Below are 27676 nucleotides of genomic sequence, written 5' to 3' on the forward strand. Positions count from 1 at the left end.
GCCCCTCTATTGTGCTATTGAAAGAAAAAAATGTGCTGTGGTGCTGTTTAAAAAAAAGCTGAAGAACCAATTACCATCAAATAAGATGCAGTAGGAGTATTTTTAGAATAATGGACCCTAATTAGTCCATTGCTCGTTGAAATAAATCTGAGGACATCATTAACACATCTTATTCTATTAATTGTAGTTGCTCTGGGTTTGGTGTAAGTGGGTTGTTATCTCGTGACAGCTGCATTGCAATGAAGCGAAAAAAAAAGGGTATTTTTATCCGGGGCTGTATGTCTTCTGGGAGTCAAGAGGAGCAGTAATTACAGTTTTTGCCAGAGAAATCTGGGCGTTATAAGGAATCGGTTGCTTCGGGGGCGCGGGAAAGCGGGTGGTTAGGTCCGCCGGCACCTGGCCCCGCTCCGCGGAGGGCGGAATCCGATCCGGGCCTTCCCGCCGTCCCCGGCCGCCAGTCTGTGGCGGCGGTCAGCTGCAAAGCCCGGAGCGGGATCGCGGCGGGGGGCGGCGCGGGGTCGCGCCCGGAGGAGATCCGCCGAGGCGGCCCCGCAGGGCTGCCGCCCTCCGGGTGTCCCGAATCGCGCCCCTGGCTACCGGAACACCGGAGGGAAAATAATAATAGTTAAAAAAAACCCCAAAACAAACAAACCCAACACCACAATAAAATGCATGAATAAAGAACCGCTAGAAAACTCCGCAGGACCCCCTCTCCCATCCGCCGGCCCGGCCCCTGCCTGTCCCCCTGCCCGGTGTGGCGGGGGGCGCCGGGGAGGGCCGGGCCGCGCTGGCCGCTCGCCCGCGTCGCTCCCTGTGCCTGTGCGGGGACCTAATAAAGCTATTTTGAAAGTGACCCCTCGGGCAGAGCGCGGGGAGGGAGCAGCGAGCCGGGCGCAGCTGTCCGGAATCATGACTGAAGATGACGGATTCCGTGGTGGTGGAGGGTCACGTCAAGTTGAGAGATGGAAAAAAGGTGCCCGCTCCCGGCACCCCTTCGGCCTGGCCCCGCGGCGGGACGGGGGTCCCCGTCTGGCGGCCCCCTCCCCAGGAGGGGAGAGAGCCGGCTCTTCCCCGTTCCGGCCATGGCTAACCCTCTCCTTTTGCCTCTCGTTGCAGTGGAAGAATAGGTGGCTGGTGCTGCGCAAGCCCTCCCCGGTGGCAGGTAAGAGGGGGCCCGTTTTTTTTTTTGGGGGGGGTGGGGGGAGGAAGGTGCCGGGGAGTCCCTTGTCCTCTGCCCGACCGTGGGGGGGACGAGGTTTGGGGCCCCGGGGGCAAGGAGTTTAGAGGGCTCTCCTAGACGTGAGCTACCGCTGGAGATCCCCCTCGGTGGGGCTCTCCTCAAGCCGTTCGCTGTTCTTTCCTCATATTTTAATTTATTATTTGTTTATTTTTACGCGGGGGAGCGGGGAATAAATTATCTGGCGACGGATCAGGCGGCCAAAAATAGGAGGCGGCGGCTGCTGTCGGAACCCCCCAGAGTGTTCCGAACGCGGAGAGGAGCCGCAGGGCCTCCCGTCTCCTCCCCGCCGGTAGCGGCCCGGGGTCGCCTTCCCCGCAGCGGGGGCCGGGGGCCGGTTCGACACCCGCCGCCCCCTCAGCGGGTGTAACGCGGAGACCCCGCGGCCGCTGCCCGGGGGCCGCGTTTGTCCATCGGGCCGACAGCGGTGCCCGGGCGTTGTGTCCGGCCGCGGAGAGAGGGGTTTTAGTAGCTTAGCACCGGTCGCTGACTCAGATCATTGGGAAAGGTGACTTTTCAAGGCACAGCTGCTTGGTTTTGGTTCGTTTAAAATGCGTTTTTTATATTTTATTTTTTAAACTTTATTCCTTCAGGATGATTGGTGGCTGTAAAAAAAAAAAAAAAAAAAAACAGCCTGGCAATGTAAGCTCTGTAGTTATTTTTGATCAGTGTTTTGACATAAAATATCACTTCAATTTAAAAATAAAATGACATTTTAAATTAAAGAAAAAAATCGCTTCCATGTTTCTGAAGGGGAAATTGAAAATGTTGTTCTGAAGGGGAAATTGAAAACGTTATTCAGAGTTGATGTTTTACTGCTGGAGAAGGAAAAGTAAGTTTCAGGTTTCCCCATCTATTCCTAACAGGGAAAACACTTAAACCCAAAAGTATATATTTCTGGGGTAAATGTTGCCTGTACTTACAAAACGTGAATCTGCATTGCTGCAGAACAGATTATGGCATCTTTTCTAGATTGTTGCGTCATCTAGAAGGTTTCTTAGTAATTAAAGCTCTTCAGACCTAAGTTGTTACAGTTATGTGTTAGTGTCTCAAATGCCTGTATCTTGGCTGAATGTGTTCCACTTCTCTGCATGAATGGGCATCTGTTGATCCTAGAGCAGGTATCTAGACATGCGAATATAGGCCTGGATTTCTATTGTGAGTAAGCCAAGTTGGAAGGGGGAAGATAGGGGAGCTTGCCTTGAAAACTTACTGACTGATAATGTCCTGAAAATCAGTATTTTTATTCTAGCTAAATTGGTGAGGTCTACCAAGAAAAGGCCCAGTGATTTGCTTTTCTTATTTTGTAAACCATAGTCATTTGTTCTTCAGACACACAACTGTATTGCAGAATGTTTAAATATCGTAGCTGCAGCTGCTTTTGCTAACAGGTGCACAAAAACAATTGGGAGTCCATGCAAAGCTCTTCTTTAGTTAGCAGACGGTTCAGCCTTTCAGTCATTTTTCACCTCTTTGGAGACTTGCCAGCCTTTTTCCCAGCAGAGAGCCACAGGGCACCTCGCCAGGGCTCAGAGCATCGCACCCCAACATTCATAAAATGGGACGTGTGGGGGTTTTCTCCTCTGTGGCATGTGGGTCAGCTTGAGCTGTGGATGTCACAGCTTTGATGTTGACCGTTAATTTAATTTACAACTGAGTGCTATGTCATAGGAAGGGAACCCGGGGAAGAGGAGTGATAAATACAAAAGGTGGGGGGTCTGTCCCCTTTTTTTCCTTCTTTTGTGTTAGCTCGTGAAATGTGCCTTTCCCATTGGACCCTGGCACTTGAATTACTTTCTTCCTTTGCATAGTTACTATGTAATAAACACCTCTAGGAAGGGGTTAAAAACAAGTGGTGACACAAGTGAATATTTATTTTTTTTCCAAAAAGGTGTGGCACATAATGATTATTTAGCAATGGCTACTGTGTAACATTTAACTAGGAAACCTGAGCTGACACTAACAATCTGGCAGTGCAGTCTGCTCGCCATTTAGTAGTTGAGTAATCTCTGAACTACTGTAAGAATTTCATTTGTGGTTCAGTATGTTCTAATGGAAATATAGATGACAATAGCTTCTTGGTCTTTAGTGTTTGTAATGTGAACAGCTACCACAGTGTAACTCCTAATGTTCAGAATTAATGAGTCAGTCTCTTCCAGATTCGGGAGAGTATCTGAAAAACCACTGGACTTTTGAAAAATAAAATAGGGAAGACTTTTTATTTACCTCCTTATTTCTAATACTGCAGGTTAGCTTTTAAACATGCCGTCAGTGTTTGCTCCCTGAAAACAAGGGCTGCAAACTACTTGGGGGTGGGTGGGAAAAGGAAACTGAGTTCTCACATTGACTTGATCAGATTGACCCTGAAGTTGTCTAAAGCACCTTTGTATTGAAGCAGAGTACTGAGAAATGCGTTATGTTCTATGTTCTGCCTCATCATCTCTGACAGTTTTGCTTCTTTTAGACTGTTTGCTCATGCTGGTGTACAAGGATAAATCTGAACGTGCAAAAGGGCATAAGGAGAGGAGCAGCATGACCTTAGAAGACATCTGTGGCTTGGATCCTGGGCTGTCCTACGAGGGCTTGAATCACACGCTTGCAATCATCTGTCTCTCTCAAGTTGTGATGCTGGGGTTCGAGAACAAGGAAACAATGTGTGCGTGGGATGTACGAATCCGCTACAGTTTGGGGGAAGGTAATCTTTGCCTTCTCACACTTTTTCTATTTATTTATTTGTTTATTTTTTTTTTTCTCCTCAGGGGAAAGAGGCAAAGAAAAGCACAGCTAAAATGCAAATAACAAAGTACAGTTAAGGAAAAGACTGTCACTAATTCGAGAGCGAAGAGGCTGGTCTTCCCCTTCCATCTTAAAGCAGGTGTCCCTTACGATAGGTGTTGATTACATTACTGCCCAGTGCTGACAACTAACTACAAGAGCCCTTAACTTAGTTTTTGATTTTGGCACCGAAAGTGTGTAGCTTTGAAGCAAAGTGATCGGACTTCTACTTCTGGCCCTGTATTTTAATTGGGAATTTTGACAACAGGATTCAGAGGGAGCCTGAATTAAGAGAAGGAGAGTCCTGAGTAGAAATGGGCTGGTTCAAACCCAGTTTTCTGAGCTGCCTGGTAGGTGTTGCGCTGGTGATGCTTATTGCTGCTAGTGCCCCCTTCAGGAAGAGCCATCTTGCAACAAGGAGTGTCATCAGGCATAGTCTTTCCAGCTAACTTCACTCTCATGCATCCTTTCATTTATTTTATTTGCTTGGTTAGCAGCTCTAAAATGTACAGTGGTGAACAAGGAGTGATAATATTGGTAATCCAAAGTATCTGTCTTATGTTTGTTTAGTCATAACTAGGAAAGCAGGACAGGTGTGTGTGGGACACACATTAGCTATCTTAATAATTTCTTACATATGCTTGGCCATCTGTTGCATTTGTGGACTCTTTTCTTTGAAGTACATACACAGAAAGATGGCCTAGGAATTTTACAGTAATAAAATGTACAAGTATCAGAAGAGTGATGTATGGATGTACCACTTGGAGCTATCAAATATGAAGCCTTGTGTAAGGGGGAAGGTCAGAGAGGGTTTCAATACAGGCATGCATAGCTGGAGTAGTTGGTACACTGTTGCAGCTTTATTATGTACCGGTTCTGTTTCTGGATGTGTGTTATGATTGTGATAGAAGGAAATGCAGAACAGCAAAGAGCTTTTGTTTTTAAGGAAAGCTACAAGTGAGGTAGAAATAGAGCCTATTGGATTATGACGTGCAGCCATAGAGTAAAGATGGAGTGGGAGAGAATGTGTATGGAGGTGAAGAAATGAAGTAAGAAAATGAGTGTAATTGCTTGAACTGGCAATAATTAGTGGAATGTTAATTACAAAATAGCTTAGGGGAAAGGGGATAGACCAGAGTACAGAAGTTGTTTTTCAGGATTTTATCTTTCAATGCAGGTTCAGTTAGGAGAAAGAAGTCAAATTGAAGCGAATTTGGTTTGTGAAGACACAAAAGAGTGGAGACTGAGATGAAGAGAGGATGGTGAATGGTGTTTTTTCTTGAAGCGTAGTAAGGGCGCCTTTGTGTGCCTTGAAGTAAGGTGGCTGGGTGATAAAAATAGACTATGAACAGATGACCTCAGAGTCTGGGAAGCAAAAAAGAAAAACCAACAAAGTGAAAGGACTCCTGTTCTTGAATGAGGACTACAGAATGGAGGTGTTTGCTCTGGAGTTCCCAGTGTTCTCTCTCTCTATTCTTAGCAGATGAGGTGGATGTGATTCCTGGATTAAAAGAACCAGGATTAGAGAAAACAGTGGAATTTAGTGGTTTGAGGTATAGGTCAGGTGTGAGAAGAGTTCTTGAGCCCATAACTCATTCTGAGGAAGTTAGCATACTGCGTGCAGCTCAGTAAATAGCTGTGAAGAGGAAAAGATTAGCTGAAGGAAATGAGGAACCTGAATAATACATCTTGTTCATGGGTATATTCAACTGTGTGTTTTTTGTTGGTGGTGCGGTTGTATTTTTTTTGTGTTTGGTGCTTCCCTGCCCCCCCTCCCCAGATTAGCAGAAGCATATGGCTGGGGAGAATTTAAAAAAAAAAAAAAAAATCCACTTTAGCAGGAAAGCAGCCCATGGCAAAAGCTTCATTACCAGATCTGTTTTTTTCCCCTCTACTTTGGTTTTGTTCATGTTTGGAAATGCTTTTTTTTAACAGTGGTCTAGAATCTGAGTTGCAGTTCTTTGTTTTTGGCAACTGTTGTAACTTGCAACTGATTGCCTTAAGTGTGCACTCCATTCCTCATTTATGAGACAGAAAGTACCCTGGTGCTTCTGCTCCCATGGTTTAATTGCCAGGAAAGCACTGGGCAGACTTAACTGGGCAGGGGGGTGCAAATGATATTAAAGATTCCTTACTGAACATTATTAATCAGATGGTTTTGGTATCTTTTTCATAGTTTATGTTTAAGCAGGTTGTGTAACAACTGTGTGCCCAAAAGGGGACATCGTGTGACTATAGATTTGCTCCCTAGCAGTACTACTGGCAAAGCTGTAAGTAGAGCTGTAGTTAGTTAGATCTATCTCTGTCTCCTTGCACATTTCACTCGAATGACTTTGTGGCTAATTCTGATGGAGCCTCAGGGAACTTACCAAATGCATGTCACAGATGAGGAGTTGACTTACAGCTAAGATGGTAACTAAGAATATAGCAAGTATTTAGATAAGGAGCAAGACTTTGACATAGCTGAAATTCACGATGCCTGAAGAAGCACAGCCAAGAGACAGGGAACAGTGGTTGTAAGAAGTGAGACTGCCTGGAAGTCACCCTGCTGATTTCACAGGCAGGAAGCTCTTTGTATGGATGGATAACCAAAAGCTAAATCTATGTGCTTCTTGATAAATACTCCACTGGAAACCTCTGACTGGAAATGTAACAGCCCTGATGATTCTCTGCATCACAACAGGTGTTTTTTTTTGTCTAATCACAAGATGAAAGAAACTAGAGGAGTAGTGAAGGTCAAAACAGTTGTTTTAAATTGCTCCCTTTGAAACACTGTGAGATTTGTGCCTTTGAAATGTTCTCAATAGCTTATTATTCAAAATGCAAGAGCTCTGGAGAAAATTGGGAGACCAGCCTAGAACAGCTGCTACTTTAAGTAAGGACCTTGTGATATAGGAGTTGGTATTTGAACCTGAATTTTGTAAACTTGAATGAGACAGGTGTTTCCTTTCTTTCCCCTCCACTTATTTCAGGTTTAGGCTGTGAAATATGAAGGACTAGCTGACATCTAAGAGTGTTTATTACCTATGAATCACTTAGTTTTCTAGTAATTGTACGTGCCTGGGCATCTACCATCACCAACTCCCAAAAGATGCACAAAGGCAGGAAAACCTTTGCTGCAAAGGAAGGAGTGAAGCAGTTTGTTAAATGTTGCAAATGAGTCAGAGCTCTGGTTAGAATTTGCCTGCTTCTTTGAGCCTTGGCTTTTGGGCTCCTTGGGCACAGTTTTGTGTGTGCGCATGTAGGAAAGGAGAGGCATAGCTGCTTGAGAGGAGGATGCAGAAAGAAGCTCGTGTAATGATGCAAGTATGGAAGAGGTAACTGAATAACTGACTAATTTGAGATAGGGAGTAGCCTGAAAGACTTAGGATGACTTAATGTAGTATTACAACTTAATAATTTGTAGCATTAAGCCAAGGTATGTTTTTTTTCCAATCCTAAACTGACATAATGAGTTCATAGCTACTCACATGGGGCTGTCTGGGCTTCACTTAGAATCTTTATGCTGGAACCTCATGGTGTGGGCAGGGGTGAGTCCGCATACCGCAGCTCAATGGAGTGACTTGTGTGACATAAGTCATGGTACCTCCTGTTTTCTATGGTAATTTTTTTTTTCTTCCTTATCTGATAGTTCATAGATTTCAAGTTTTTGTAGCACCTGGCACTAAACTAGAGAGTGGGCCTGCTACCCTGCATTTCTGCAATGACATTCTCGTCCTTGTAAAAGACCTTCCTCCTAGTGTCATGGGGCAATGGAAGCTCTCGGATCTGCGTCGGTATGGAGCTGTCCCAAATGGATTCATCTTTGAAGGAGGTACCAGGTGCGGCTTCTGTAAGTACAGATGGAACCTGTCTTCTAAAAGTTGTTTGAAAACTTGTAGAAATGTAAATGCTAGTGTCATTCAAAGTGGAGACTGCAGACCCAGTTGTGCTGCTCTGTCATACAGGCAGCCTCGTGTCAGTGGGTCTGTTTTACTGAGTAGATTTCTGTAGGCTTTAGCCCTGGTGTTCAGTAAAAGTGTGACTGTGTGGAGTCCTGACTGAACACTGCCCTGTGGCTCTCCAGGTGATGTTTTGCCAACTGTTGCTAGTGGACACAGAGCAAAAATAAGGTAATGAAATTTTGTGACATGTGTGATGTAAGAGATAAGGCAAAATGGTTTAATGTTCAGATTATTAAGTTGTGGTTAATTATTTTCTTCTTTGCAGAGGGAAAATGGTACAGAGCCTTGAGGTTACATGCAGCCTCAAGGCTCTCATTGTGAAAATACAAATGTCTAAGTCCTGTAGAGGACTTCTAGCTCCTAAAAGTTAGGAACTTCTGTGTGTTCCCTTTCTTTCCCTACAGATTAGCTTTGTTACTTTATGGGATGGTGAGATTCCTGAGGTCAAAATGAAAACAAGCAACTGAAGGTAGTTTTTGTAGCCTAGTGGCCAAGATACCCTTTAGATGGGGATAAATCTCTTGTTCCAATCTCCAGTTTAGGACTTCTCACATTCTTACTTCAGATACAGTGTAAAGTTCCTATGTGAGAGCTGAAAAGGAAAGATTATTAATGCGCTGGTATATATCATATACATCATTAGAACGCATGAAGTTTAAAGTTCAAAAGCAGAGTTTGAAGACATGCTGAACTGAAGATCTGTGAATGGAAGGGGGTATTGCAGAATGCCAGTTTGATGTGAAGTTGTTTGACTTGCATAGTGAAACGTGAAAATAATGGATTTTTTCAGTTACCAAACTGAAGAAATAGAAGGTTTCAGAGTTGATCTAAATCCAAAGATATTCTCCCTTGGTACTTTTGGCAACATATGGGGAGGAAAGGGAAAGAAATTATTTTGACTGTTTTACTCCAGTGAGGCGCTTTCTTTTTGTCTACTGAAAAGTATGAAGCTGAGTTACAAGGATGGTATGGAATCAGCTATTATATCCTGATTCCTGACTTGAGATATTGTTTTCGATGTGTAAGATTCTGGTTCAAATATTTCCCTATTTAATTGGGAAGTCGGGCCTAAAGAAGGGTTTCCACCATGTGCAGGAATGGGATATAGGTATAGCCTGTGAGGATACGACTCTGTTTTCTTTTAAGGTTATTCTGTTTCGGTTAAAAACTGGTATGGGAACTACCATACCATTGCCTTATTCCCTACTAGTGTGGTTTAGTCTGTGAGGTAGATAACTGGTTACAGAGCATAAAGGATAGTCAGCACAGTCACCTTTTCCCCCCTCTCTTGTAGACCTGGGCTAAACTTGAACCTGCAGCTTTGATTTGAATACCAGCAGTTTTGGTTTCAACAGGTTTTTCTCCATTCAAAGTACAGCAATTGTGCCTTCCTGCCTCTGTATCCAAGTACCACTTTAAATGCAAGCTGGCCTTACAATAAATGTGTGCACTGCTATGCTGACATAATTTGGGTCCCCTCTTTGAATTATTAACTGAAAATAGAAAAATTAGTTTTGAATGGAACTTTTCACAATGCTTACAGGGAGAAAATTTCCCCAAGTTGAACCACAATATAAGAAATATGAACTGGTTTTATGTGATGTAAAAAATGTTCAGTAGCCTGTACAGTAAATATAGACCACTCAGTTTGTGCATTTTACTTTCATTACAGTGGTTAGGAAATAGCAGTGTTGGTCTTTTTATTCTTAATTGGGTTTTGTAGTAAATGCTGACATCTCATAACATTACGAATATAGTAGGAACTTTCATTTACTGTTAATTGTTTTGAAAGAAAATTTTATGCTTTAATACATATTAATAGAATATCACCAGTTCACTCTAATGCTTGGATTTTGAAAAGTAGCAAGTAATTGAACAAAAATATTAATCTGAAATAGCTTTCTGTCAATTTTTGCTTAGTTGTTTGATAATACAAATTAATGTTGTAATTTATTTTGAAAGATTAGCAGTGCTTTTGCACAGAGAATTTACCGTAGCAGTTGTGTTATTAAAGTGTTGATGGGACACTGCTGATCTGGTTATGCAGCAGCTAATGCTAATTATTAAGTTTTTACAGTATAGTAAGAGAACTTTTTTTAGAATGAGATCAGATTTGAATGTCACAAATGCCTAAATGTTAAAGACAGCTTGAGAGGGACATTTGGAGGTTACTTTGTCCAACTCCCCTGCTCAAAGCTGGGTCAGCTGGAGCAGTTTGCCCAAGACCATATCCAGTCAGGCTTTGAATATCTCCAAGGATGGGCACCCCACAGCCTCTGTGAGTGACTATTTCCCATATTCTGGTGTATCAGCTGCTCCTCCCAATTTTGTACCTTCTGCAAACTTGCCGAGGGTGTGCTCTGTCCCATCATCCAGGTAATTCATGAAGATATTAAAGAACACTATCTCCAGTGCTGACCACTTGCACACACCAGTCGGGATTGTCCTCCAACTGGACTTTTTGCTGCGGATCATAACCCTTCCAGCCTGGCAGTTCAGATGGTTTTCAGTCCATCTTACTGTTCACTTACCTAGTCTGTACTTGATCAGTTTGTTGATCAATATATTATAGGAGATCATGCTGAAATCTTTGCTGAAGTAAAAGCAAACAATATCTACTGCTTCATCTACCAAGCTGGTAATTTTATCAAAGACTATGAGATTGATTAGGTGTTATTTTCCTTCTGTATTACCAACTATACCCAGTCAGCATCTTTCTTGGAAACGGCTTCTAGGATTATTTGTACTGTTACCTTCCCTGGTCTGTGGTTCTCTGAATCCTCCTTCTTGAAGACAGAAGTTACATCGTCTGCTTTTTTGTTTGTTGTTTGTTTGATTTTTTTTTCCTTCCCTAAGCCCTTAGGCACACCATTCCATCCCCCAGTCTTCATGGACTTTCAAAGATAATAACGTACTTGCAATGACACTGATGTCTTCCTTAGCACATGGGAATGCATCCCATAAGGCCTTATGGGCTTGAGTATATTCGATTTGTTTAAATGTTCCTAAACCCGGTCCTCTTCCACTAAGGGAAAGTTGTTGCTTTTCTAGATTTTCCCACAAATCTCAAGGGCCTGGGATTCCTGATGGGGGAATTTAATCTTTTCAGTAAAGACCAAGGTGAAGTAGACTTGGAGTACTTTGGCATCTTACATGTCCTTTGTCACCATGTCTACCATTCTATTCAACAGTAGGTGAAGTTTTCCCTGGTTTTCCTTTTGCTGCTGATATACTTGCAGAAGCCATTCTTGTTGCCTTTCACATCCCTCTCCAAATTCAAGTCCAGGCAGAATCAGGGTTTCCTAAGCCCATTCCTCTGTGCTTGTACAGTGTGTCTCTATTCCTCCTGTGTCATCTTGGCCACCCTGCTTCTATGTATGCTATGCAGACTTTCCCACCACATTTGATTGGCTTGAACTTGCAGTAGGTGATCCTCGAAAATCAGCCAGCTCTCCTGGATCCCACTTCCCACCAGGACTGTATCACATGGGATTCTTCCAAGTAAATTCCTGAACAGGCCAAAGTCTGCTCCTGCAAGCTGATTCTAGGAAGTGAGAGTGAAGATGTTATGGGTCTCTAGATAAGCAGTTAAAAAAACAAAACAGGAATATTTTTCGAAGTGAGTTGCCTAACTGGAGGGGACACACTGAAACATCACTAGGAAAGACAAAGTGGTGGTGGTGTTGCTGTGTGTGTGTTTTCTGGTTGCCATACTTCTACAGAGTGGGAAACCTGAGCTCCTAGCCTCCTTCAGCCTGCAGGACTTCAAATCTTTGTTTCCCTTCTGTGGAGTGGTTAGTGCCCACAAAAAGAACAGCCTACTACAAAGCCTGGAAATTGCCTCACTTTTAACGAGATGTGAAAATGTCACTGGGATCAGAAGAGAGAAATGGAGTATGTGTCTGTAGCCTTGAACCTGGGAGCACAAGTGCAGGGACAGACCCTAAATTCTGGTTGCTGCTCCTAAGCTTAAATGCTTTGTTCCCAGTCTTAAATCTTAGTTGTATAAGAAAGCGCAGAAATAATCACAGAATGGTTGGGATTGGAAGGGACCTCTGGAGATCATCTAATCCAACCCACCTGCTAAAGCAGGTTCACCAGAGCAGATCACACAGAAATGTGTCCAGGTGGGTTTGAATGTCTGCAGAGAAGAGACAGCCTCTCTTGTGAGTCTGTTCCAGGGCTCTGGAATGAGGTATACAAGTAGCCCTTCATTGATGTTGTTTAGCTGAATTGTGGCATTTATTCTGTAACTCGTTCTAGATTTGATGCATTTGCTGTGCTCCAAGAATTTAAACTGGTTTGGGCTTATTGAGTGCTGCTGTATCTTATCTCCAGACTGCAGAAAACGTAAATGGTTCAATCCATAGGCCAGGGTGCCAGATGGAAAAGTAACATGTAGTAGGAAGTGTGGATTGATGTACAAATGTGAAACTGTAGGTGATGGAGCTTGAAGTTCTCCCCCCCCGCCTCATCCCTTAAGCTTACACTACTTTCTGGTGCAAACAGTACAGGTGTAAAAAGGAAGAAATACATCCCTTTCAAGGAGAACTCTTCTGATGTCAGGAAGATATTCTGCCTTTCTTGATATTAGCATTAATTAAAATGGTCTTTGAAGTTGTGGTTAGGCATATGCAAATGAAAAATCTGACTTCTGAATGACTGTCAACTGTTCCTGAAGGTCCAAAACTTTTTGAAAACTGGTATTGTCATGACTTTCATCCTTGAAAAAGAATCAAAGTGTGAATTAGGTTTAAAATGTGGTCTTGAGGACTGTAGATCCTTTTATAGCTCTGATCTTTTAATCTTTTTAAAATTTCCAACCTAAATGTATGTGTTCTTTTATCCTAGATTGTTTTTGTACCAACGCTGTCCTTTAGTGTAATGTTCTCTCTCTCTCTCTGATGCTTATCTCATTAAATATTTATAGAGCATTTATTTATGCTCTCTGTCACTATTGCTAGGTTAAAAAAACTCAGCTCTTTATCTTCTCTGTAGGATACAGGAGCTCATTGGTAGCTTTCCTGTGTACCTGTCTTTTCAGTATGAATTAGTCTTTTTTATTTCTTGGTTACAGGTGACCAGAATTACAGACAAATACTTTGGAAAGAGTCCTACTATATTGCTGAATATTACATTATTATTAATACTTCTTTTTTTTTTTAATAATTAATATTTGTGTTGATATCTGAGAGCCTTCAGTTGCCATGGAAGGGTCTTTTTTGCCTTTTGCATCTTCCCGTGTGCAAGTGCATTCAAAGGGAAGAACAGTATATTCATTTTGTACAAAATGAATAGCCTGCACAGTTGGAACTCTCTGCATACTCAGTCTTGTTAAAGGAGCTGATGCTCTTAACTGAGCACCCAGACAGGTCTGCAAGCGTAACAACATTTAAATATGTGTTTAGTCTAAGTATTTGTTTTAATACTGCCACTAGAAGAAAATGCTTTTTATAAATAAGACCTAAATAAAAATATAACTCTGCTTATTCTTAACAGAAAAGTAAAAGGAAAGACCATTTTTCTTCAGGTATCTGATTATTTTATCTTGTTTCTCTGAAATTCTTGAGGAATATGACAAACAAGTAGCATTCAGGAAAAAAAACTTGATATGTTATTATAGAAGTTGTTTTAATTCCCAAACAAAAGCCCTCTCCTTTAGCCGCTCGTAGAAACATTGTATGATATTATGCAGACTCTATTATTGTTACTTCCCTGTAGGTTAAACCATATCTTTGCTCCCATTCTTCATGTGAAGCTCCAAATGCAGTGAAACTGAAGTTTTAAATACCTCTGTAATAAATACCTTACTGAAAGGAACGGATGATCTTGTGGTTAGATTGGGTTTCCTCTCCATACAAAAAACCATGAAGCCCCAAACAGAAGCAAATTGACTTTTTAATATTTCTGTGGTAGGACTGAGGACTAAAAGTATCTGTGTCTGGTTTAGCTTTCTGTTCCTTGCTTCTCCACAACATTTTGTGTAAAGATAAAATACTTAGTTATGTTTTTTAATTAGTTACTCAGTCCAGGCTTTGTTCAACCCTGAAGGCTTTGGTGCTCAATCCAGGTAGAGGGAAACCATCTGAGATAATGCTGAAATTTCATATGTTGAATCTAGGTGCATTTTCAAGATGGTTAGCACGAGTTTATTCTTAAATAGCTGGTATCAGTGTGATTGATGGGGGAAGAGTCACACCATTTAACATTAGACAAACTAATTTCCCTGGACTCCCATTATGCTGTGGGGGGAGGAGAAGGCAGCTCAAAGGAAGAGCTGAGTTTTAAATAATTCCTGAATACATACCTTGCACCCAGGTTTTTCTAACGTGGTGTTCTCTGACTCTTTGGCATCTCTTGAGGAGTGGAAATGGGACAAGACTGTGAGTCACCACCAGAAACTTTCATACCTGTCAGACTGCTTTATTAGTGGTGTAATCTCCTAAATGGTCTTTGATATTGAAGTCAGGATGTGTATACGTGCTGTGGGGAAATGTGGGACAAACTTTTTTTTTTTTTAAACAATCAAACAAAAACAAAAAACCCCAAACATTAATAAACACCAATACCACAGAAGTCTGGAGTTAAGCAGACTTTATTCCAGTTGATTAATACATTTCATGAGCTACTGTGTGTTCATCTTTTCACTTGTTTAAACATAGCTTAGTGTTTTAATATTTGTCTGTCCTGAATCTCGAGGAATATGTTTGAGAACGTGTACTCTAGAAATGACTGGCAAGGCAGTCTCTAAGTATAACTTTGACTTCTACCAGTGAGGCAATTCTAATTGGAGATTATAGCAGTTCACCAAATGAAACAAACTGTACTGGGAACAGGATTTCTGTTTCATTAGCTGGAGAAGTTTTGATCAGTAAGATCTGCAGAGGAACAAATGTTGTGGAGTGACAAATCAAGCTGTGAAATGCTGATAACAATGTTGTCTTGAATAGATTTAAGCAGAGCAGGCAGAGACTTAGATGTGACATAAATTGATAATGACAAATGAATGTGGACCAGAATTTGCTTTTCCTAAATTGGTCAGTTTACTGCTTGCTGGCTACATTTAATATACTAAAATAGTTAATTTGGTTTGTGATCCACCCTTTGTTTGAATCCCATAGTCCTTTGTCAAGCAGTCAAAAGTTTATCTATTGCTTAAGTGAAATGTGAGTATCGTGTTAGGTATGACAGGGCATACATGTGGAAAGTGATGGGGATTCAGGCATTCTGAAGAAGACTATCTGTGCTGTTTAAGGTAAAACTGGCAAAAATATGTATGCAACTCAGAACTGGTTAGAGAAATGCAGAAGTTAAACCTGTGTCCAGATTAGGGGCCCAAGGTCCTAGGAAAATAATATGCAAAACCCTCCTGCAGGTCTTAGATTTGGTATTGTGGTTTTCTAATGTGCTTGGCGCTGGCAAAATGGAAGCACATTTTCAGGGTGTCTATACTAATTTAATTCCATTCCACTTGATATCTGCGTATTGTATTTTCTTTTTCTCCTGAACTCACTGGTTACTGGAGTGATTTTTTGCCTGGTGTTTTAAGATCATCAAAAAGGTCAAGTAGACTTCCCCTCTCCCGCCCCCGAGGTCAGTAATATTCGGACTGACAATTCCCAAATAGAATGTTCTGTGGTGCACTTCTAGTCTTGTGTGCTGTCCACGTAGCCATATATCATGCAGCTCAGAACTTGTTTGTTTATTTAGTGATTCTCATTCTAATTTTGCCTGGGGCTATTCTTAATGAATGGAAAGCAAAATATCAGGATAGAGCAAAGGGTAAAGATCTGATGACAATCTGTGGAGTTGTGTTACGTTCTGTTAATAATAGACACATAAGACTTAGTCTAGGAGAATTTATAATATAATCCGGTGATATAACCAAAACATGATTCATTGGGATATAAAAAGCTGGTCTTTGTTAAAATCAGGTAAAAGTAGAATTAATTTGGTTCATTTTGACAAAGACACTTTGAGTATCCCTGACACCTGCGTAGCTGAGATTTGATCTACAAAATTTTAGGGGTAAATAAGAGTAAAAGACCCAAACAACTGTTGAGCTTATGGCTTGTATTTTGCATTGCTCTAATTGCCTGAATCTCAGACAATTAGAGCAATGCAAAATGATTTGGTAGCTATTGGGTTTATTTGTATATTTGTGGTATAGAGTGTGTGTGTGCTGACCTGAATTTTTTCTTTTTATTTCTTTTTGTGGAGGACATCTTGTTGATTTCTTTTCATGGCTTGCACTTAATGCTCTTGATTGCTATATTATAAGTATCTTCAGCTAAATATATTTCTAATGTATCCATGTGAAAAAACAGATACTTATGTTGTGCTTTCTTGCAGGGGCTGGCGTTTTTTTCCTTTCTTGTGCCGAAGGAGAGCAGATCAGCTTTCTGTTCGACTGTATCGTCCGTGGCATCTCCCCGACGAAGGGCCCTTTTGGTTTGCGTCCAGTTCTACCAGGTTAATATAGGAAGTATAGAGTAACCAAGTAAAGTCGGACCTCGCTATGTCTAGCACTCATTGCTGTGATTGTAAGAACACATTGCAGACACTAAGGGTGTAGAAAGTGCAAAGTGGTTCTCATTCTGAAATGTCACAGCACAGATTTATCAGTTGAATGTACCCAGTTTCCCCTGCTGCTCTGGCTCATTCATATTTCTGGTGATATTGCTAACTTTATCCTTCTCTTATTTAACAGGACTAAAATATGGTGATTTGAGTTGAAAGGAACCCTAACCATTAGGTTTAGACTTTTCCTATTTCCTGGTAAATGCTGCATGTGCTGTAATATTCAGAGAGGAAATTAGATGGCATCATAGCAAGCCCTGTTGCCTTTTGACTTCAGCAGATGAAGAAATATATATTGAGTTGGAATGACTGTGTCAAACAGGGCAAGAGTGTGGAAATGAGATTGCACAAAAATGTCTCTGAATTGGTAGTGGGCTATTGTGGGAATAGGCTGCAAGAATGGTGAAGGACGAGGTGGGATTTGTGAGAAATACTTAGAGTCTCTACTTAAGTATTAGACAGTTAATATGTGTTTGACAGGGTTTTATTGCTGTTATAAGATTAAGATAATTGCAGGAAGGAAATGTGATGGAAAAGATGAGATCTGGATGTGAAATTTGTGAAAATAAGTTGTGAGAAGGTAGTTAAGGTAAATGCCATAGATAGAAAACTCAGTTCATCTCTTCTTTCTTTTAATTGTACCACTGAAGTAAAGAAAATAAGCAGAATAGTGGGCAATAAAACCTCATTCTTGTTATATAATGATCTGTTTGCATTCAACCAAGTGGAGTGTTTTAAAAAAAAAAAAAAAAAAAGGCAAACAAAAAGCCAACAACAGAAACCAAATAAACAGTGCCAATACTTAAAACTTTTCTATTGAATGCACATTTTTCTGCATGTCTAAAGCTGTATTACATACATACAACTCCTAAATCGTAGAAGAAAATAGTTAGAAACATATTTTTGATATTGTGTTTTCAGATGCCAGCTAATCATAAAATCATAGAGTCATAGAATGGATTGGGCTGGAAAGGACCGTAAAGATCATCTGACCTCACTGAATTGCATGGTGGATGTGGAGTATCCTGGGAATTATTGGGTGGTTTTTGTAAGGGAAGACCTCTTTTCTGAGGTCTTTTTTATTTGTCTTCTGTGCTTGATGGACTTGCTGCTAAAATAAGGTGAAGTTTCACCTTGGTTCCCTGGACAGGAGCAGCGTTCAGTAGGGAACTGTGCTCACGTTCTTGCAGGCTCCTCTGCAGCCATTTTTCCAAGCTGCTTTGACCCCTCCAACTTGTATTTCCCTGTATCTTTGCCCTTGTCTGTTCAAGTTGGTTGTCACCCGCTATGTGCACATGCCTTCAGAGAAAATTTTTATTTTTTTATGTTCTACTTCATTTATTATCCCACGCAGAAGCTTCCACAGACCTGCTTGAGGCACGTGTACAATACTAATGATTCATCCATAAATTAATTTTCCCTATCTAGTATGCTGTGACATGGAATGTACTGTATTGCTTGAAAAGGTCAAGTCTCTACCAGCTGCAAACTGTATCTGGCAAGAGCATTGAACTTCACCCAACCTTTTGAAAGGATTTGTTATTAATTAGATTAATCATCTGCATACTTCAGGTAACTAGATCAAAACTTCCAGATTGGGGATTCTACCAGGAAACATCTAGTCAATGTTATTCATATTTACTGCAGCGCAGAATGCTACACAGCCTCAACTGTGCTTTATATATGCAAGGTTCTGTTTTCATGTAATTTAAAAGCTTTTATGGGAAGCAGCCTTCTCTCCATGGTTTGCTATTTGAATTTGGCTTCTTGCTGTTGCCTCTACCTTTCCAACTTAAACACAAAATACGCTCAAATAACTCTTAGCTATTTTCAAGAAAGGAAAACACACAAAGGGCAGGCGTACACATAAAAAAATGGAATGTGTTGAAAAAATAATCCATTGACAGTGTTCTTGGACACCAATGCGCACAGAACAAATATAATCTAGAGACATGATGCAGTCAACATCTGCTTAGTTTGTCTTTGGAAAAAGGGTAGTGAATGAAGACAGTTGCTTCATGTGCAAACAGCTCAACCATATGGGTAAATGGGGTGCTGAAATATTTAAGTTTTAGCATAAAATTAATATGAAATTATAGAGACTGGTTTAAAGAGGACTGGCAAATGACCAATTTTCTCACTTGTTATAGTGATTCTTTAAACAAATGTAAAATGTCTGGTATCCAAAAGGAGTGCAGGGGATATTTGCTCAAGTACAATATTCACTTCTTTTTAGAACTGTAGTTTTAAAAAACATACCTTACTTCCTTAAAAGCTTGGTGTTCTTATAATGCAGATTTATTATTATTGTATGTATTTTATGATGTCATCTATACAATGTATAATGAAAATGCCATGCAGTGGAACTCGAAACTTGACTGATCATTGGAGTTATCTAAATCTGGTCTAGTCTCTCATAGCTGACATGCTTTGAGCAGCAGGTTAGTCTAAAGAACTCCTGAGATCCCTTCCAACCTGGATTATTCTCTGACTTTTTGGAAATAGGTGTCAAATGAATGTGAATATTCTAATTATAAAAATAATTCTAGTATGCGTATATCCAAAATAAAATGGAAAAGAAAAAAAAATTAGATGTTTTACAGTGTACTACAGTGTGGTATTTATTTTGGGAGTCTAGTAAATCTGCGAAATTGTACCAAAATACTCCTATTGGTAGCCCTGTTAACAGACTGCGGGGTTTGATTTGTTTAATGGTGCATGATTTGGTCTCAAATTTAAGACATATGGTATTGAATGGGAACGCAAAGGTAGTGTAGGTATCTGTACAAGTTTTTAGACAGTGTAGCATTTTAAACAAAGAACTCAGATGAGCAACAGGATGTCTTTGGATGGCTTGTTTTCCCCAGGTACTTGTTGGAAGATAATTGCTGTGATTGGCTACTTGCATAGTCTTGTGTTTTTTTTTTCTTGAGAAGATGTTTAAAAAACAGACCAGAGCATTTGATGTTCTTGTCTTGACAGAAGTCTAGGCATTGACAGTGTAATGATTCACTGATTGCATGGTTTGTAATCTCTACCAGATTTGCATGCGTATTATTTGAGATATGTTTGTTTACCAGGTGTGCATTGAGTTCCTTCTTTTCACTAGCAAGATTCATCTTGAATGCCAAACATGAACACAGCAAATGCCCACCAGCCGATCAGTGATATCTTTGAGCAGATCAGTGCTCTTATCTGGCAAAGGCTATGGGACAGTCCAGTCCTGCAGGCTGGAAAGATCCCAAGTGTAACGTTGATAGTCTTGATGCTCTCTTTTAATTTTGGAAGCTTTTTCAGACTGCTTTGTGACTGACTGGAGAGTGTGCAGTGCTGCTCCTGAGGATCTATCTGATGCTCTTTCTTTTTGTTGAAGCCTGAGACACCTTTGGCCATTGCAAGACAGCTCTGTGGCTGCCTTCTGCAGTATCTGTACCAACTGGATCCTCCCCAAACTTTTAGGACATCTTTTCATTCCTCCAGACATCTTACAAGGTGTGGAGATGTTAGCATGAAGGTGAGGGTCCAGGCCTGATTTGCAAATGTGTCTACAGTTACAACGGAAGAAAGAAAGGAGAGATGTTCAACCTAACATTGTTTAATGAAGTAATTAACCAATATTGCATTTTAAAGATGCATATAATCAAGCATATCTTAGGCAGCTGCTGACTTGGCTTGATACATTTTTTTCCTGACAGGTGCTTACTGAACAACCCAGGAGCTTTGAATTACTGTGACACTTTATTTGTATGTTACCAAAGTATTCAAAAATCTCCCACGATGAGCAGCTGAAGTGGCTTTACTGAATATCCACCAACGTAATATAAAAATAAAAACTCCATCAGAGGCAATTTTGGTCCAGCCCAATTTGATGTAATTCTTCCCTTTTGCCCCAAAGCAGGGTTTTAAGAAGATTTCAGTGACTGCCTCACACAACAGATTTTTTTTATGGCAAGGGATTCATTTTTGATTGGAAAATGATAAAACACTTAATTGATTAAAGGACCTGAGTGAATCTGGCTGCCTAGATTCCATGGGAGTAAATCGTGGTATAGGATAGATGTTAAGAGTTTGAGAAATGAAGATACTAATTGCTCTCAGAGTTGTTGGAGATACTGTAGGATGTTGTGTGGGCAGAACCTGTCTGAACTTCCTTGGACAGCTGTCTCAGTACCGGTCATGCTGCTTCTGTCCTCTGAGTTAGTAATATGACAAATTACTACACAGTTATTTAGAGGCTTTGGATTGTGTGTGTACAAGGTATAGGATGATGCCAACAAATACAGCTTCACTGTTGAAAAAAATCCTTGTTTTTATTTATTTTTTTTTTTAGGCCGTATTTCTACACTGATATAACAGGAGGTCATAGGTTATGTACTCCAGTAAGGACTGGTTTCTAAAAGGCGGATACCAGTGACTTCAGTCCTTAGTCCGATCTTGTAGCAAAAGCTCCTGATCAGTGTTTGACAGTCTGTAACCAAAAATAGTGATGTGAGAATCAGCTGCTTCTGGGGAATAGCAATTTGTGTGTTTTCCGTAGAAGTCTTTCTTATTAGCAGAGAAGATTAAAGGCAAAAAAAATATTTCAGTAAGACTGGACAATTATTTTTAGTATGTGCCTGAGACTTTATATATGTTTTGCAGGTTTTGAAGCTGTTTCTCTAGGTATTTCCTGATACTCCCTGAGAAATGTTTTTTCTAACCAGTTTTCCACAAAACTGGTCACTGAGAAGTCACAGCACATAACTAGGAACCTAATTTTATACACATCTTTTACACACAGGCAATCCTTAAGGGCAAGTTTAACCAAAGCATCGTCAGTGCTGTTGGACAAACAGTGTGCCTGAAGATTTCATATTGTTGGGTGAAACCCATTGTGTTCTGTAGCTGTGTAGCTGATAGGGAATTTGGCTTCTAGAAGCAACTGAACACGTGAAATGCAAACTTACTGATTTGCTTCAACTTCCTTCTGCCTTCCCACCTTGTATTTTAGTCCATTTTTGCAAGATCAGTTGTTTTATTTTTTTAAAAATTATTTTTAATACATTTTGTCATCTGTAAGAGGGATATCGGTTACTAAAAAACTAATGGCTGTGTATGTGCCCTAGTAACATTCTGAAAATCTGTATTTATTAAGTAATCATATTCTGAGGAAAGTGGAAGGATCTTTCCTACTGACAATTCTTTGCTGTGGGAAGCGTTAGCACCTGTTGCATTTGGTTTGACTAATTTGCTGACCTGTTATGCCCACTTTATATTCAAAGTTCTTATAGAACTTCTTTGAACCCTTTTGGACATAAGGGCATTTAACTAGATACAGCAGAGTAACTGGAGCAGAGGAGATTCAAAAATAGATTCAAGCAGCAGCCTGTAACACTGCGTGCCACTGAGCAGATCCTTGCATAGACCTGTCTGGGTTGCGCCATAGGTGCTGGTGGCCAAATCTTACATTTTCCTTTGGCAGAGGTCCATACGGAAGCATCGGGGATTTCGTTTGAGTAAGCGGTTACACAGGTTTGGACAAGTCAATGCTTAATATGAGTTGTATTACAGGGGAAATAGGAATGGAGACGGAAGAAAATAATCCGTATCAGTCTTCTTTTCTGTTCTTAAAGTCAATTTTGGAAGGTGTCAGACTCTGACATCAAGCACTGTTTGAGCTGGTAGGCACACAGCTCACAGGCATAGTTACCTTGTCCTTGTGAGAACATCTTTCATTTCCAAGATGCTCTGTTACAGAAGGACTGTGTGTGAGTCTGACTTGTTCTGCTAATCTTACCCAGATTGCAGACTGCTGAAGATGGAACCCACCTCTATGTGGGAAAGAAAGTTCAGCATTGTCACTTCTGTTCATGTGGTGCGCTTGGACCTATTCAGAGCAGGTCAGAAAGTGAATGCGGTCAGGGAGATGTGGCGGCTTTTTTCTCAGGTAGTTAATAATGTAGGGACTCTTATGGAACTTCAGCTCACCTGGCAATGTTCTTTCCCCTGATTGTGAGCTTGCTTTGACTGCTGAGTTGACAACATCAAACCCAAGTCTTTTAAAACTGAAAGACCTGGCATGAAAACGAAACTTTTCTTTCATTGTTTCAGCAGTGTTCTATCTTATTAACTCGACCACAGCTATGTGTAGCCCTTTGCGTCCTTTTTGCCCCCCTCTTATTAAATGATTCAGTGATTAAATACTTTTGTGGTGTGCTACTACCCAGTTGATCTGATATACAAGGGCAGTGGTTGTGAGGAAGCTAATTGGTTCTGTCTGCCATTAATTCCTTTCCCTGTGTAATTAGTTAGAGCAACTGAAACTTCTGATGATGAACAAGTTAGCAGACCATATCCTATGCAACTGCTGAATGTGACACTCGTGTCAGTGCTGTTCGAAGAAACGTGTACGATTTCTCTTGGGATAATGGTTATGATTAGTTCCAACATCTGGTTTTATTGTTGTACCCAACTGGAAACAAAATGGTTTAGAGGAAACCAGCCTGTTTTACTGATTAAAGTTCTTCCACGTTCCATATAATTTTTGGTCTTTCAATTTGAAGAGAAGGAGCCTTCTTCGGTGGAGTAATTTCACCTGGAAAGGCAAACTCACTAGAATGTATGTGGAAAATCCCTGACAGTACTTTCTAGGAGTGATTTTTACCATTCTAACTTGTCTCGTAATAAACATAGAATCATAGAATCACTTAGGTCGGAAAAGACGTTTAAGATAATTGAGTCCAACCGTTAACATGCAAACAGCTACCAGGTTGCTTATTTCACCTCTGACTTAATGACCTTCTGAACATCGAACTTGAAACCCTTGTCGTTATAAACAGATGATCTGTATTGGAAGGGATCAGATAATTTAATTACTAAGAGTCTGCGTTTATGATGTAGATTGGTAAATTTTTAGGATGAAAAATTTGGTCTTTCTCAATGATAAAACTCCCAATGAGAGTTTTCATTCTTCTGTAGTAGAAAATTAAACGTAAGACCAGAGTATCTAACGTAAGAATGTGGTGGGTTTTTTCCTTCTTTTTATGTCTTTTCCACACCTTTTATTTTTTATTTATTTATTTTCTATTTCTTTTTAAAGATCCAAGTACAAATCCAGCCTATTCAGAAGAAAGATTGGCTCATGAAGCTTTGCAATTAGAAAAGCGCTTGAGCTTGCTGTCCCATACAAGTCGCCAGGGCAGTGGAGGTAAGAAATATGTTTAATTAAACAAAGATAAACGGTGTTCATTCCTTTCCAGGCATAAGAAATGAACATATGTATATAAGTATAAGATGATGAGCTTAAAAGAAAAATAAGAAAGAAATGGTCAAGATATTTGATTTGGTTGCTGCTGCTTGTGGGACTGTTATTTAACAGCATTGGCTAAAGTCCCCTGATGTTGATTGAAGTTTTTCAGCTGAGCAGAGTGAGTTTTGGAACAAACTCTATTAGCGAAGGAAAATCCTTTAGTGTGTTGCATCCCAATGAATTTGTGCATTTGCAACTTCTGGAGAACTGTCTGGGTTAAGTTTGATATCTGCTGAAGTACTTGACTCCAGCCTATGAGATGAACTGACTTGAACAGTTCACACATCAGGCTCACAGCAGATTTTTGTAGTAAAACCTAGGACTCCTGTGCTTTTAGTTCAAGTGTTATTATTCTTGCTTTGTGGTGGTATCTGGGCATGTGCCTTCTGGAGTTGTTTCTATATCAAAGTAGAATTGGTGTCTACCACTGGATTTGTAAAAAGACCTATGACCTCAGCTGACATTTGAATTGTTTAATAACAGAAGTTAGATCCTCAAAAATCTGCCTTGCTCTTTACTCTAAAGCCTACAAGCCTAAAAATGGTCCTGTGAAGATCCTCAAGAACTTATTGTATGCTTCTTTTCATGCCCATGGCTACTCTAGTCTTGATGCTGCTGAGTAGTGCAGTTTGTGACTAAGTGTGGGTCAAGTTCATACACTTTCTGTGCTTGAGATTACTTGAATTTATGACCTTATTATTCTAAGAATGTTGTAATCCTCAGAGAATGAGGAATCCTAGAGTATGATTTTCATTTTCTGTTATTTGAGTTTTGCATAGGAAAATTAATATTTGTGTTTATCAGAAATATTATAGTGATAAAACTGTCCCTGTAGATTTGGTGGGAGGACATTTGCCTGCATTTGGAGATGCAGGTTCTGCCACTGCCTTGGGGAACATGTAGCTCTACATAGTTAGAGAATTTTGTTCAGGACTGTGGGAGGGCTTCCCTTCCAGAGTCCTAAAGTGCCTGAAATATTTGTCTAAGAGAGGTGATTTAAAAAAAAAAAATTCAACAATCTTATTTTTTAAAATAAAAATAGATGTTTTTGTAAGCAAAATAACTTTTATTTAACAAGTATATTTCTTCTTCTGGCCATGTTACTGAGAACTACGTTAATATTTTTGTAATTTATTCCTTCCATCTAGACAGCTGTATAATTTAATGTCAGGAGTCACAAGCCAATGTCATGCAATAGACACTGGGGGAAAAGAAAGGATTTGATTTCATGGGATAAACACTACTATTTTATGATAGTCTGTATAAAGAATTACTCCATGAAGAGCAGCAGAATTGTTAGAAATTTTTCCCTCAACACCTGAGAACAGAAAGAGCTGATTAACACCAGAAACTCAGGTCACAATTTGCATTGGACCCTTCCTCTTTCTACCTCATCTGGTAACTTATTGTCCAAGGTTTAAAAGTAATACAATTAATTAAAATTAATAGCTACAAAATGATCCTGCTTTCAGCTTTTGTTTGCACATGAGTTTTATTAAGAAGGAAGGCGTGTGTGCTGCTACAAGAAAGATTTTGTTTGTTTGTGTTTCTATGATGGTTGCGTCTTGTCCTTATGCCCTTTCATGCCAATGTTTAATTTTTTTTCCACCTTTTGTATTGGATAGCAAAAGTTACCTGCAAAAGTGTCCTTCTTGCAAGTTTCAGTGAGGGAAAAAAAACCTTGCAATATGTGCATAAATGAATCGTGGAAGATCTTTTTGTATGTAGATATGTAAACATTTTTCTAATGGTAGAATTCTAATTTTTGTTTATTACAGTGATGTATGGTTGCATTTTCATATGGATATTATGAAGAAATACAATGTAGGAGAATTCATTGGAGAGAACAAGACAGTCTTAAGTTGGATTTTTATTTTTGCAGTTTCTTTAACATTCACTTTGTCATTCAGATAAGATTTAAATAGAGAAAAAAAAGTCTTTGGGTTACAGTAACAAGGTTTTCTTCAGAGCATCCTCAGGTATTTTGAGCACGGGACTTTGTGACTGTTTCTTGTGATATAAGATAGGAGTGCCTGAAATAAAACTGATTAACTGTAAGGAAGTAAAATTTGGCTGAAAAGGGGAGAACTTGGTGCATAAACTCTAAAAATTTAGCCCTGAATGCATTATGTTCCAAAATGCGGTAGGGTTATGGCAAGGTAACATACTATTTGCATTTTATTTTTCCCATGGGAATTAACAGGAATTATTGCAGGAATTCTGGCGTTCTGACAGAAGTTCCCTCTATAGAAAGCAGATGGAATCTCACGGTCCTTTCTGTTAGTACGTACTTGCCATGCTTCAGTCTGTCAGTTGCGTTTGAAACACAGGTTGATATGTTTTCTTTTTTTTCTAGGAGACGATAGAAGTCTTTCAAGCTCATCGTCAGATACCAGCCACTCGGATGTTAGCGTTGGGAGCAGATTGACAATTTGGCCCGAACAGTCTTCAGCCAGCACTTCTCAAGAGAGTCACGGACTGGCAGCTGCCAAGGGCATTCATCTTGGGGAAGAAAAGTCCCTTCCAGAAGGGGCACGTGGCACCACTAAGCTGCCTCCAAAGCCCCTCCGATCCAGACAGCTCCAGGAAATAGGTCGTCAGAGTTCTTCTGACAGTGGAATAGCTACTGGTAGTCACTCTTCCTACTCTGGAAGCTTCTCTTCCTATGCTGGGAGCTTGGATATTTGCCATGGGGATGAGTTTGGATCCTTGCTAAGCTTGCCACTGAACTTTCCTTCGGATCAGAATTTATGTACTTGTCCTCACAGTGAGCCCCAGAGAGGTGCGGGATCAGAGTATCAGGTTCCCAGCTCTCTCAGACATATTTACGACATACCCAGGAGTTTGTTACAGGCAGCTTCTAAAGATGTGCAACTGAAGAGCACGGATTCCACACTACCCAAGGACCAGGGCCCGTCACCTCAAGGTACTAGTGACCCAAAACTGCTACGACCACATTTGGAAGCACGGAGGGTACCTGGGCACAGCCAGGACAGAGAAAGACCTTCATCCTTACTCACAGAAAGCAGCAAGGACTCAAGTGATGAGACATATGTGGATTTTGTCTCGAGGTGGTCAGACACAAAACCACAAGGAGAGGTGTCACACTCCAAAAGTAGTGAGTTGTCACCACCTAGTGGGGCCTCAGCTGAGCCCTATGAGACATGTAGCCCCCACCTTGGGATGACAAGAGCTCTTTTTTCGGCTTGTCCAATCTGTGGTGGACTAAAGGTAAATACCTAACACTGAGCAGATGCTAACAAGCCTTATGAAATAGAGCATGATTAATTTAAAATGACTTAAATTGCAAGCCATAAGTACTGTTGTTTCCTTTATAATTTGAACAGGTAATAGCTTTTGTGTTGTTTATGCTCAAATTGAAAGGACTAGTACATGATTTCCTCAATCTGTGCCTGATGAAGAAAACACTGAACAGAATAGGCCATCAATTGTTACTTTTAAATTGGTCAGTTTTGATTTTGGGTGTGTATGTGTGGCTTACAGTGACAAAGACGGAAGCTTTACAGGCATAGGAGAGGGCTGAATGTGTCACATAATAGTAATTTAGGATGAAGAATATTGATCTGTCTTACTGATGGTATTTCAAAAGAAGAAAGGAGGCCAAATGCCATGTGCTGCTCTTTAGGTGACCACAGTACATATTTTTTATTTTATTGATATTTCTCTTTTCTTTGTAATTGTAGTTTGAGCATGTCTTGCACTAGAAGCCAGATTAGTGAAGCTTCTCACTGGGCAAAGAGAAGATAGTCAAGTTAGAATGGCAATCAATAGCAGATCAGCTAATCCAGTATTACATTTAGAACTGGCCTGTGACAGATATTTTAGAGGAGG

General features: G+C 40.3%; 1 protein-coding gene across 7 annotated transcripts in view; it reads left to right on the top strand.

The window, feature by feature from the left end:
• Positions 1 to 459: 459 nt before the first annotated feature.
• DOK7 (docking protein 7) overlaps positions 460 to 27676 on the top strand; it is a 66290-nt gene continuing 39073 nt past the window's right edge. For 2 of the 7 annotated variants that reach the window (XM_065060448.1, XM_065060449.1), the window contains exons 1-7: positions 470 to 973; positions 1117 to 1162; positions 3687 to 3932; positions 7644 to 7844; positions 16309 to 16428; positions 23615 to 23722; positions 26181 to 27055. In XM_065060448.1, coding sequence (XP_064916520.1) covers positions 920 to 973; positions 1117 to 1162; positions 3687 to 3932; positions 7644 to 7844; positions 16309 to 16428; positions 23615 to 23722; positions 26181 to 27055 — 1650 coding nt within the window. In that variant the 5' untranslated portion in view covers positions 470 to 919. Of the gene's footprint in view, positions 974 to 1116; positions 1163 to 3686; positions 3933 to 7643; positions 7845 to 16308; positions 16429 to 23614; positions 23723 to 26180; positions 27056 to 27676 lie in introns of all 7 variants that reach the window. The other 5 variants (XR_010472101.1, XR_010472102.1, XM_065060450.1 and 2 more) reach the window with 4 other exon arrangements.

The sequence above is a fragment of the Columba livia genome, chromosome 4 (genome assembly GCF_036013475.1).
Source record: "Columba livia isolate bColLiv1 breed racing homer chromosome 4, bColLiv1.pat.W.v2, whole genome shotgun sequence".
In the NCBI taxonomy this organism is placed as follows: Eukaryota; Metazoa; Chordata; class Aves; order Columbiformes; family Columbidae; genus Columba; species Columba livia.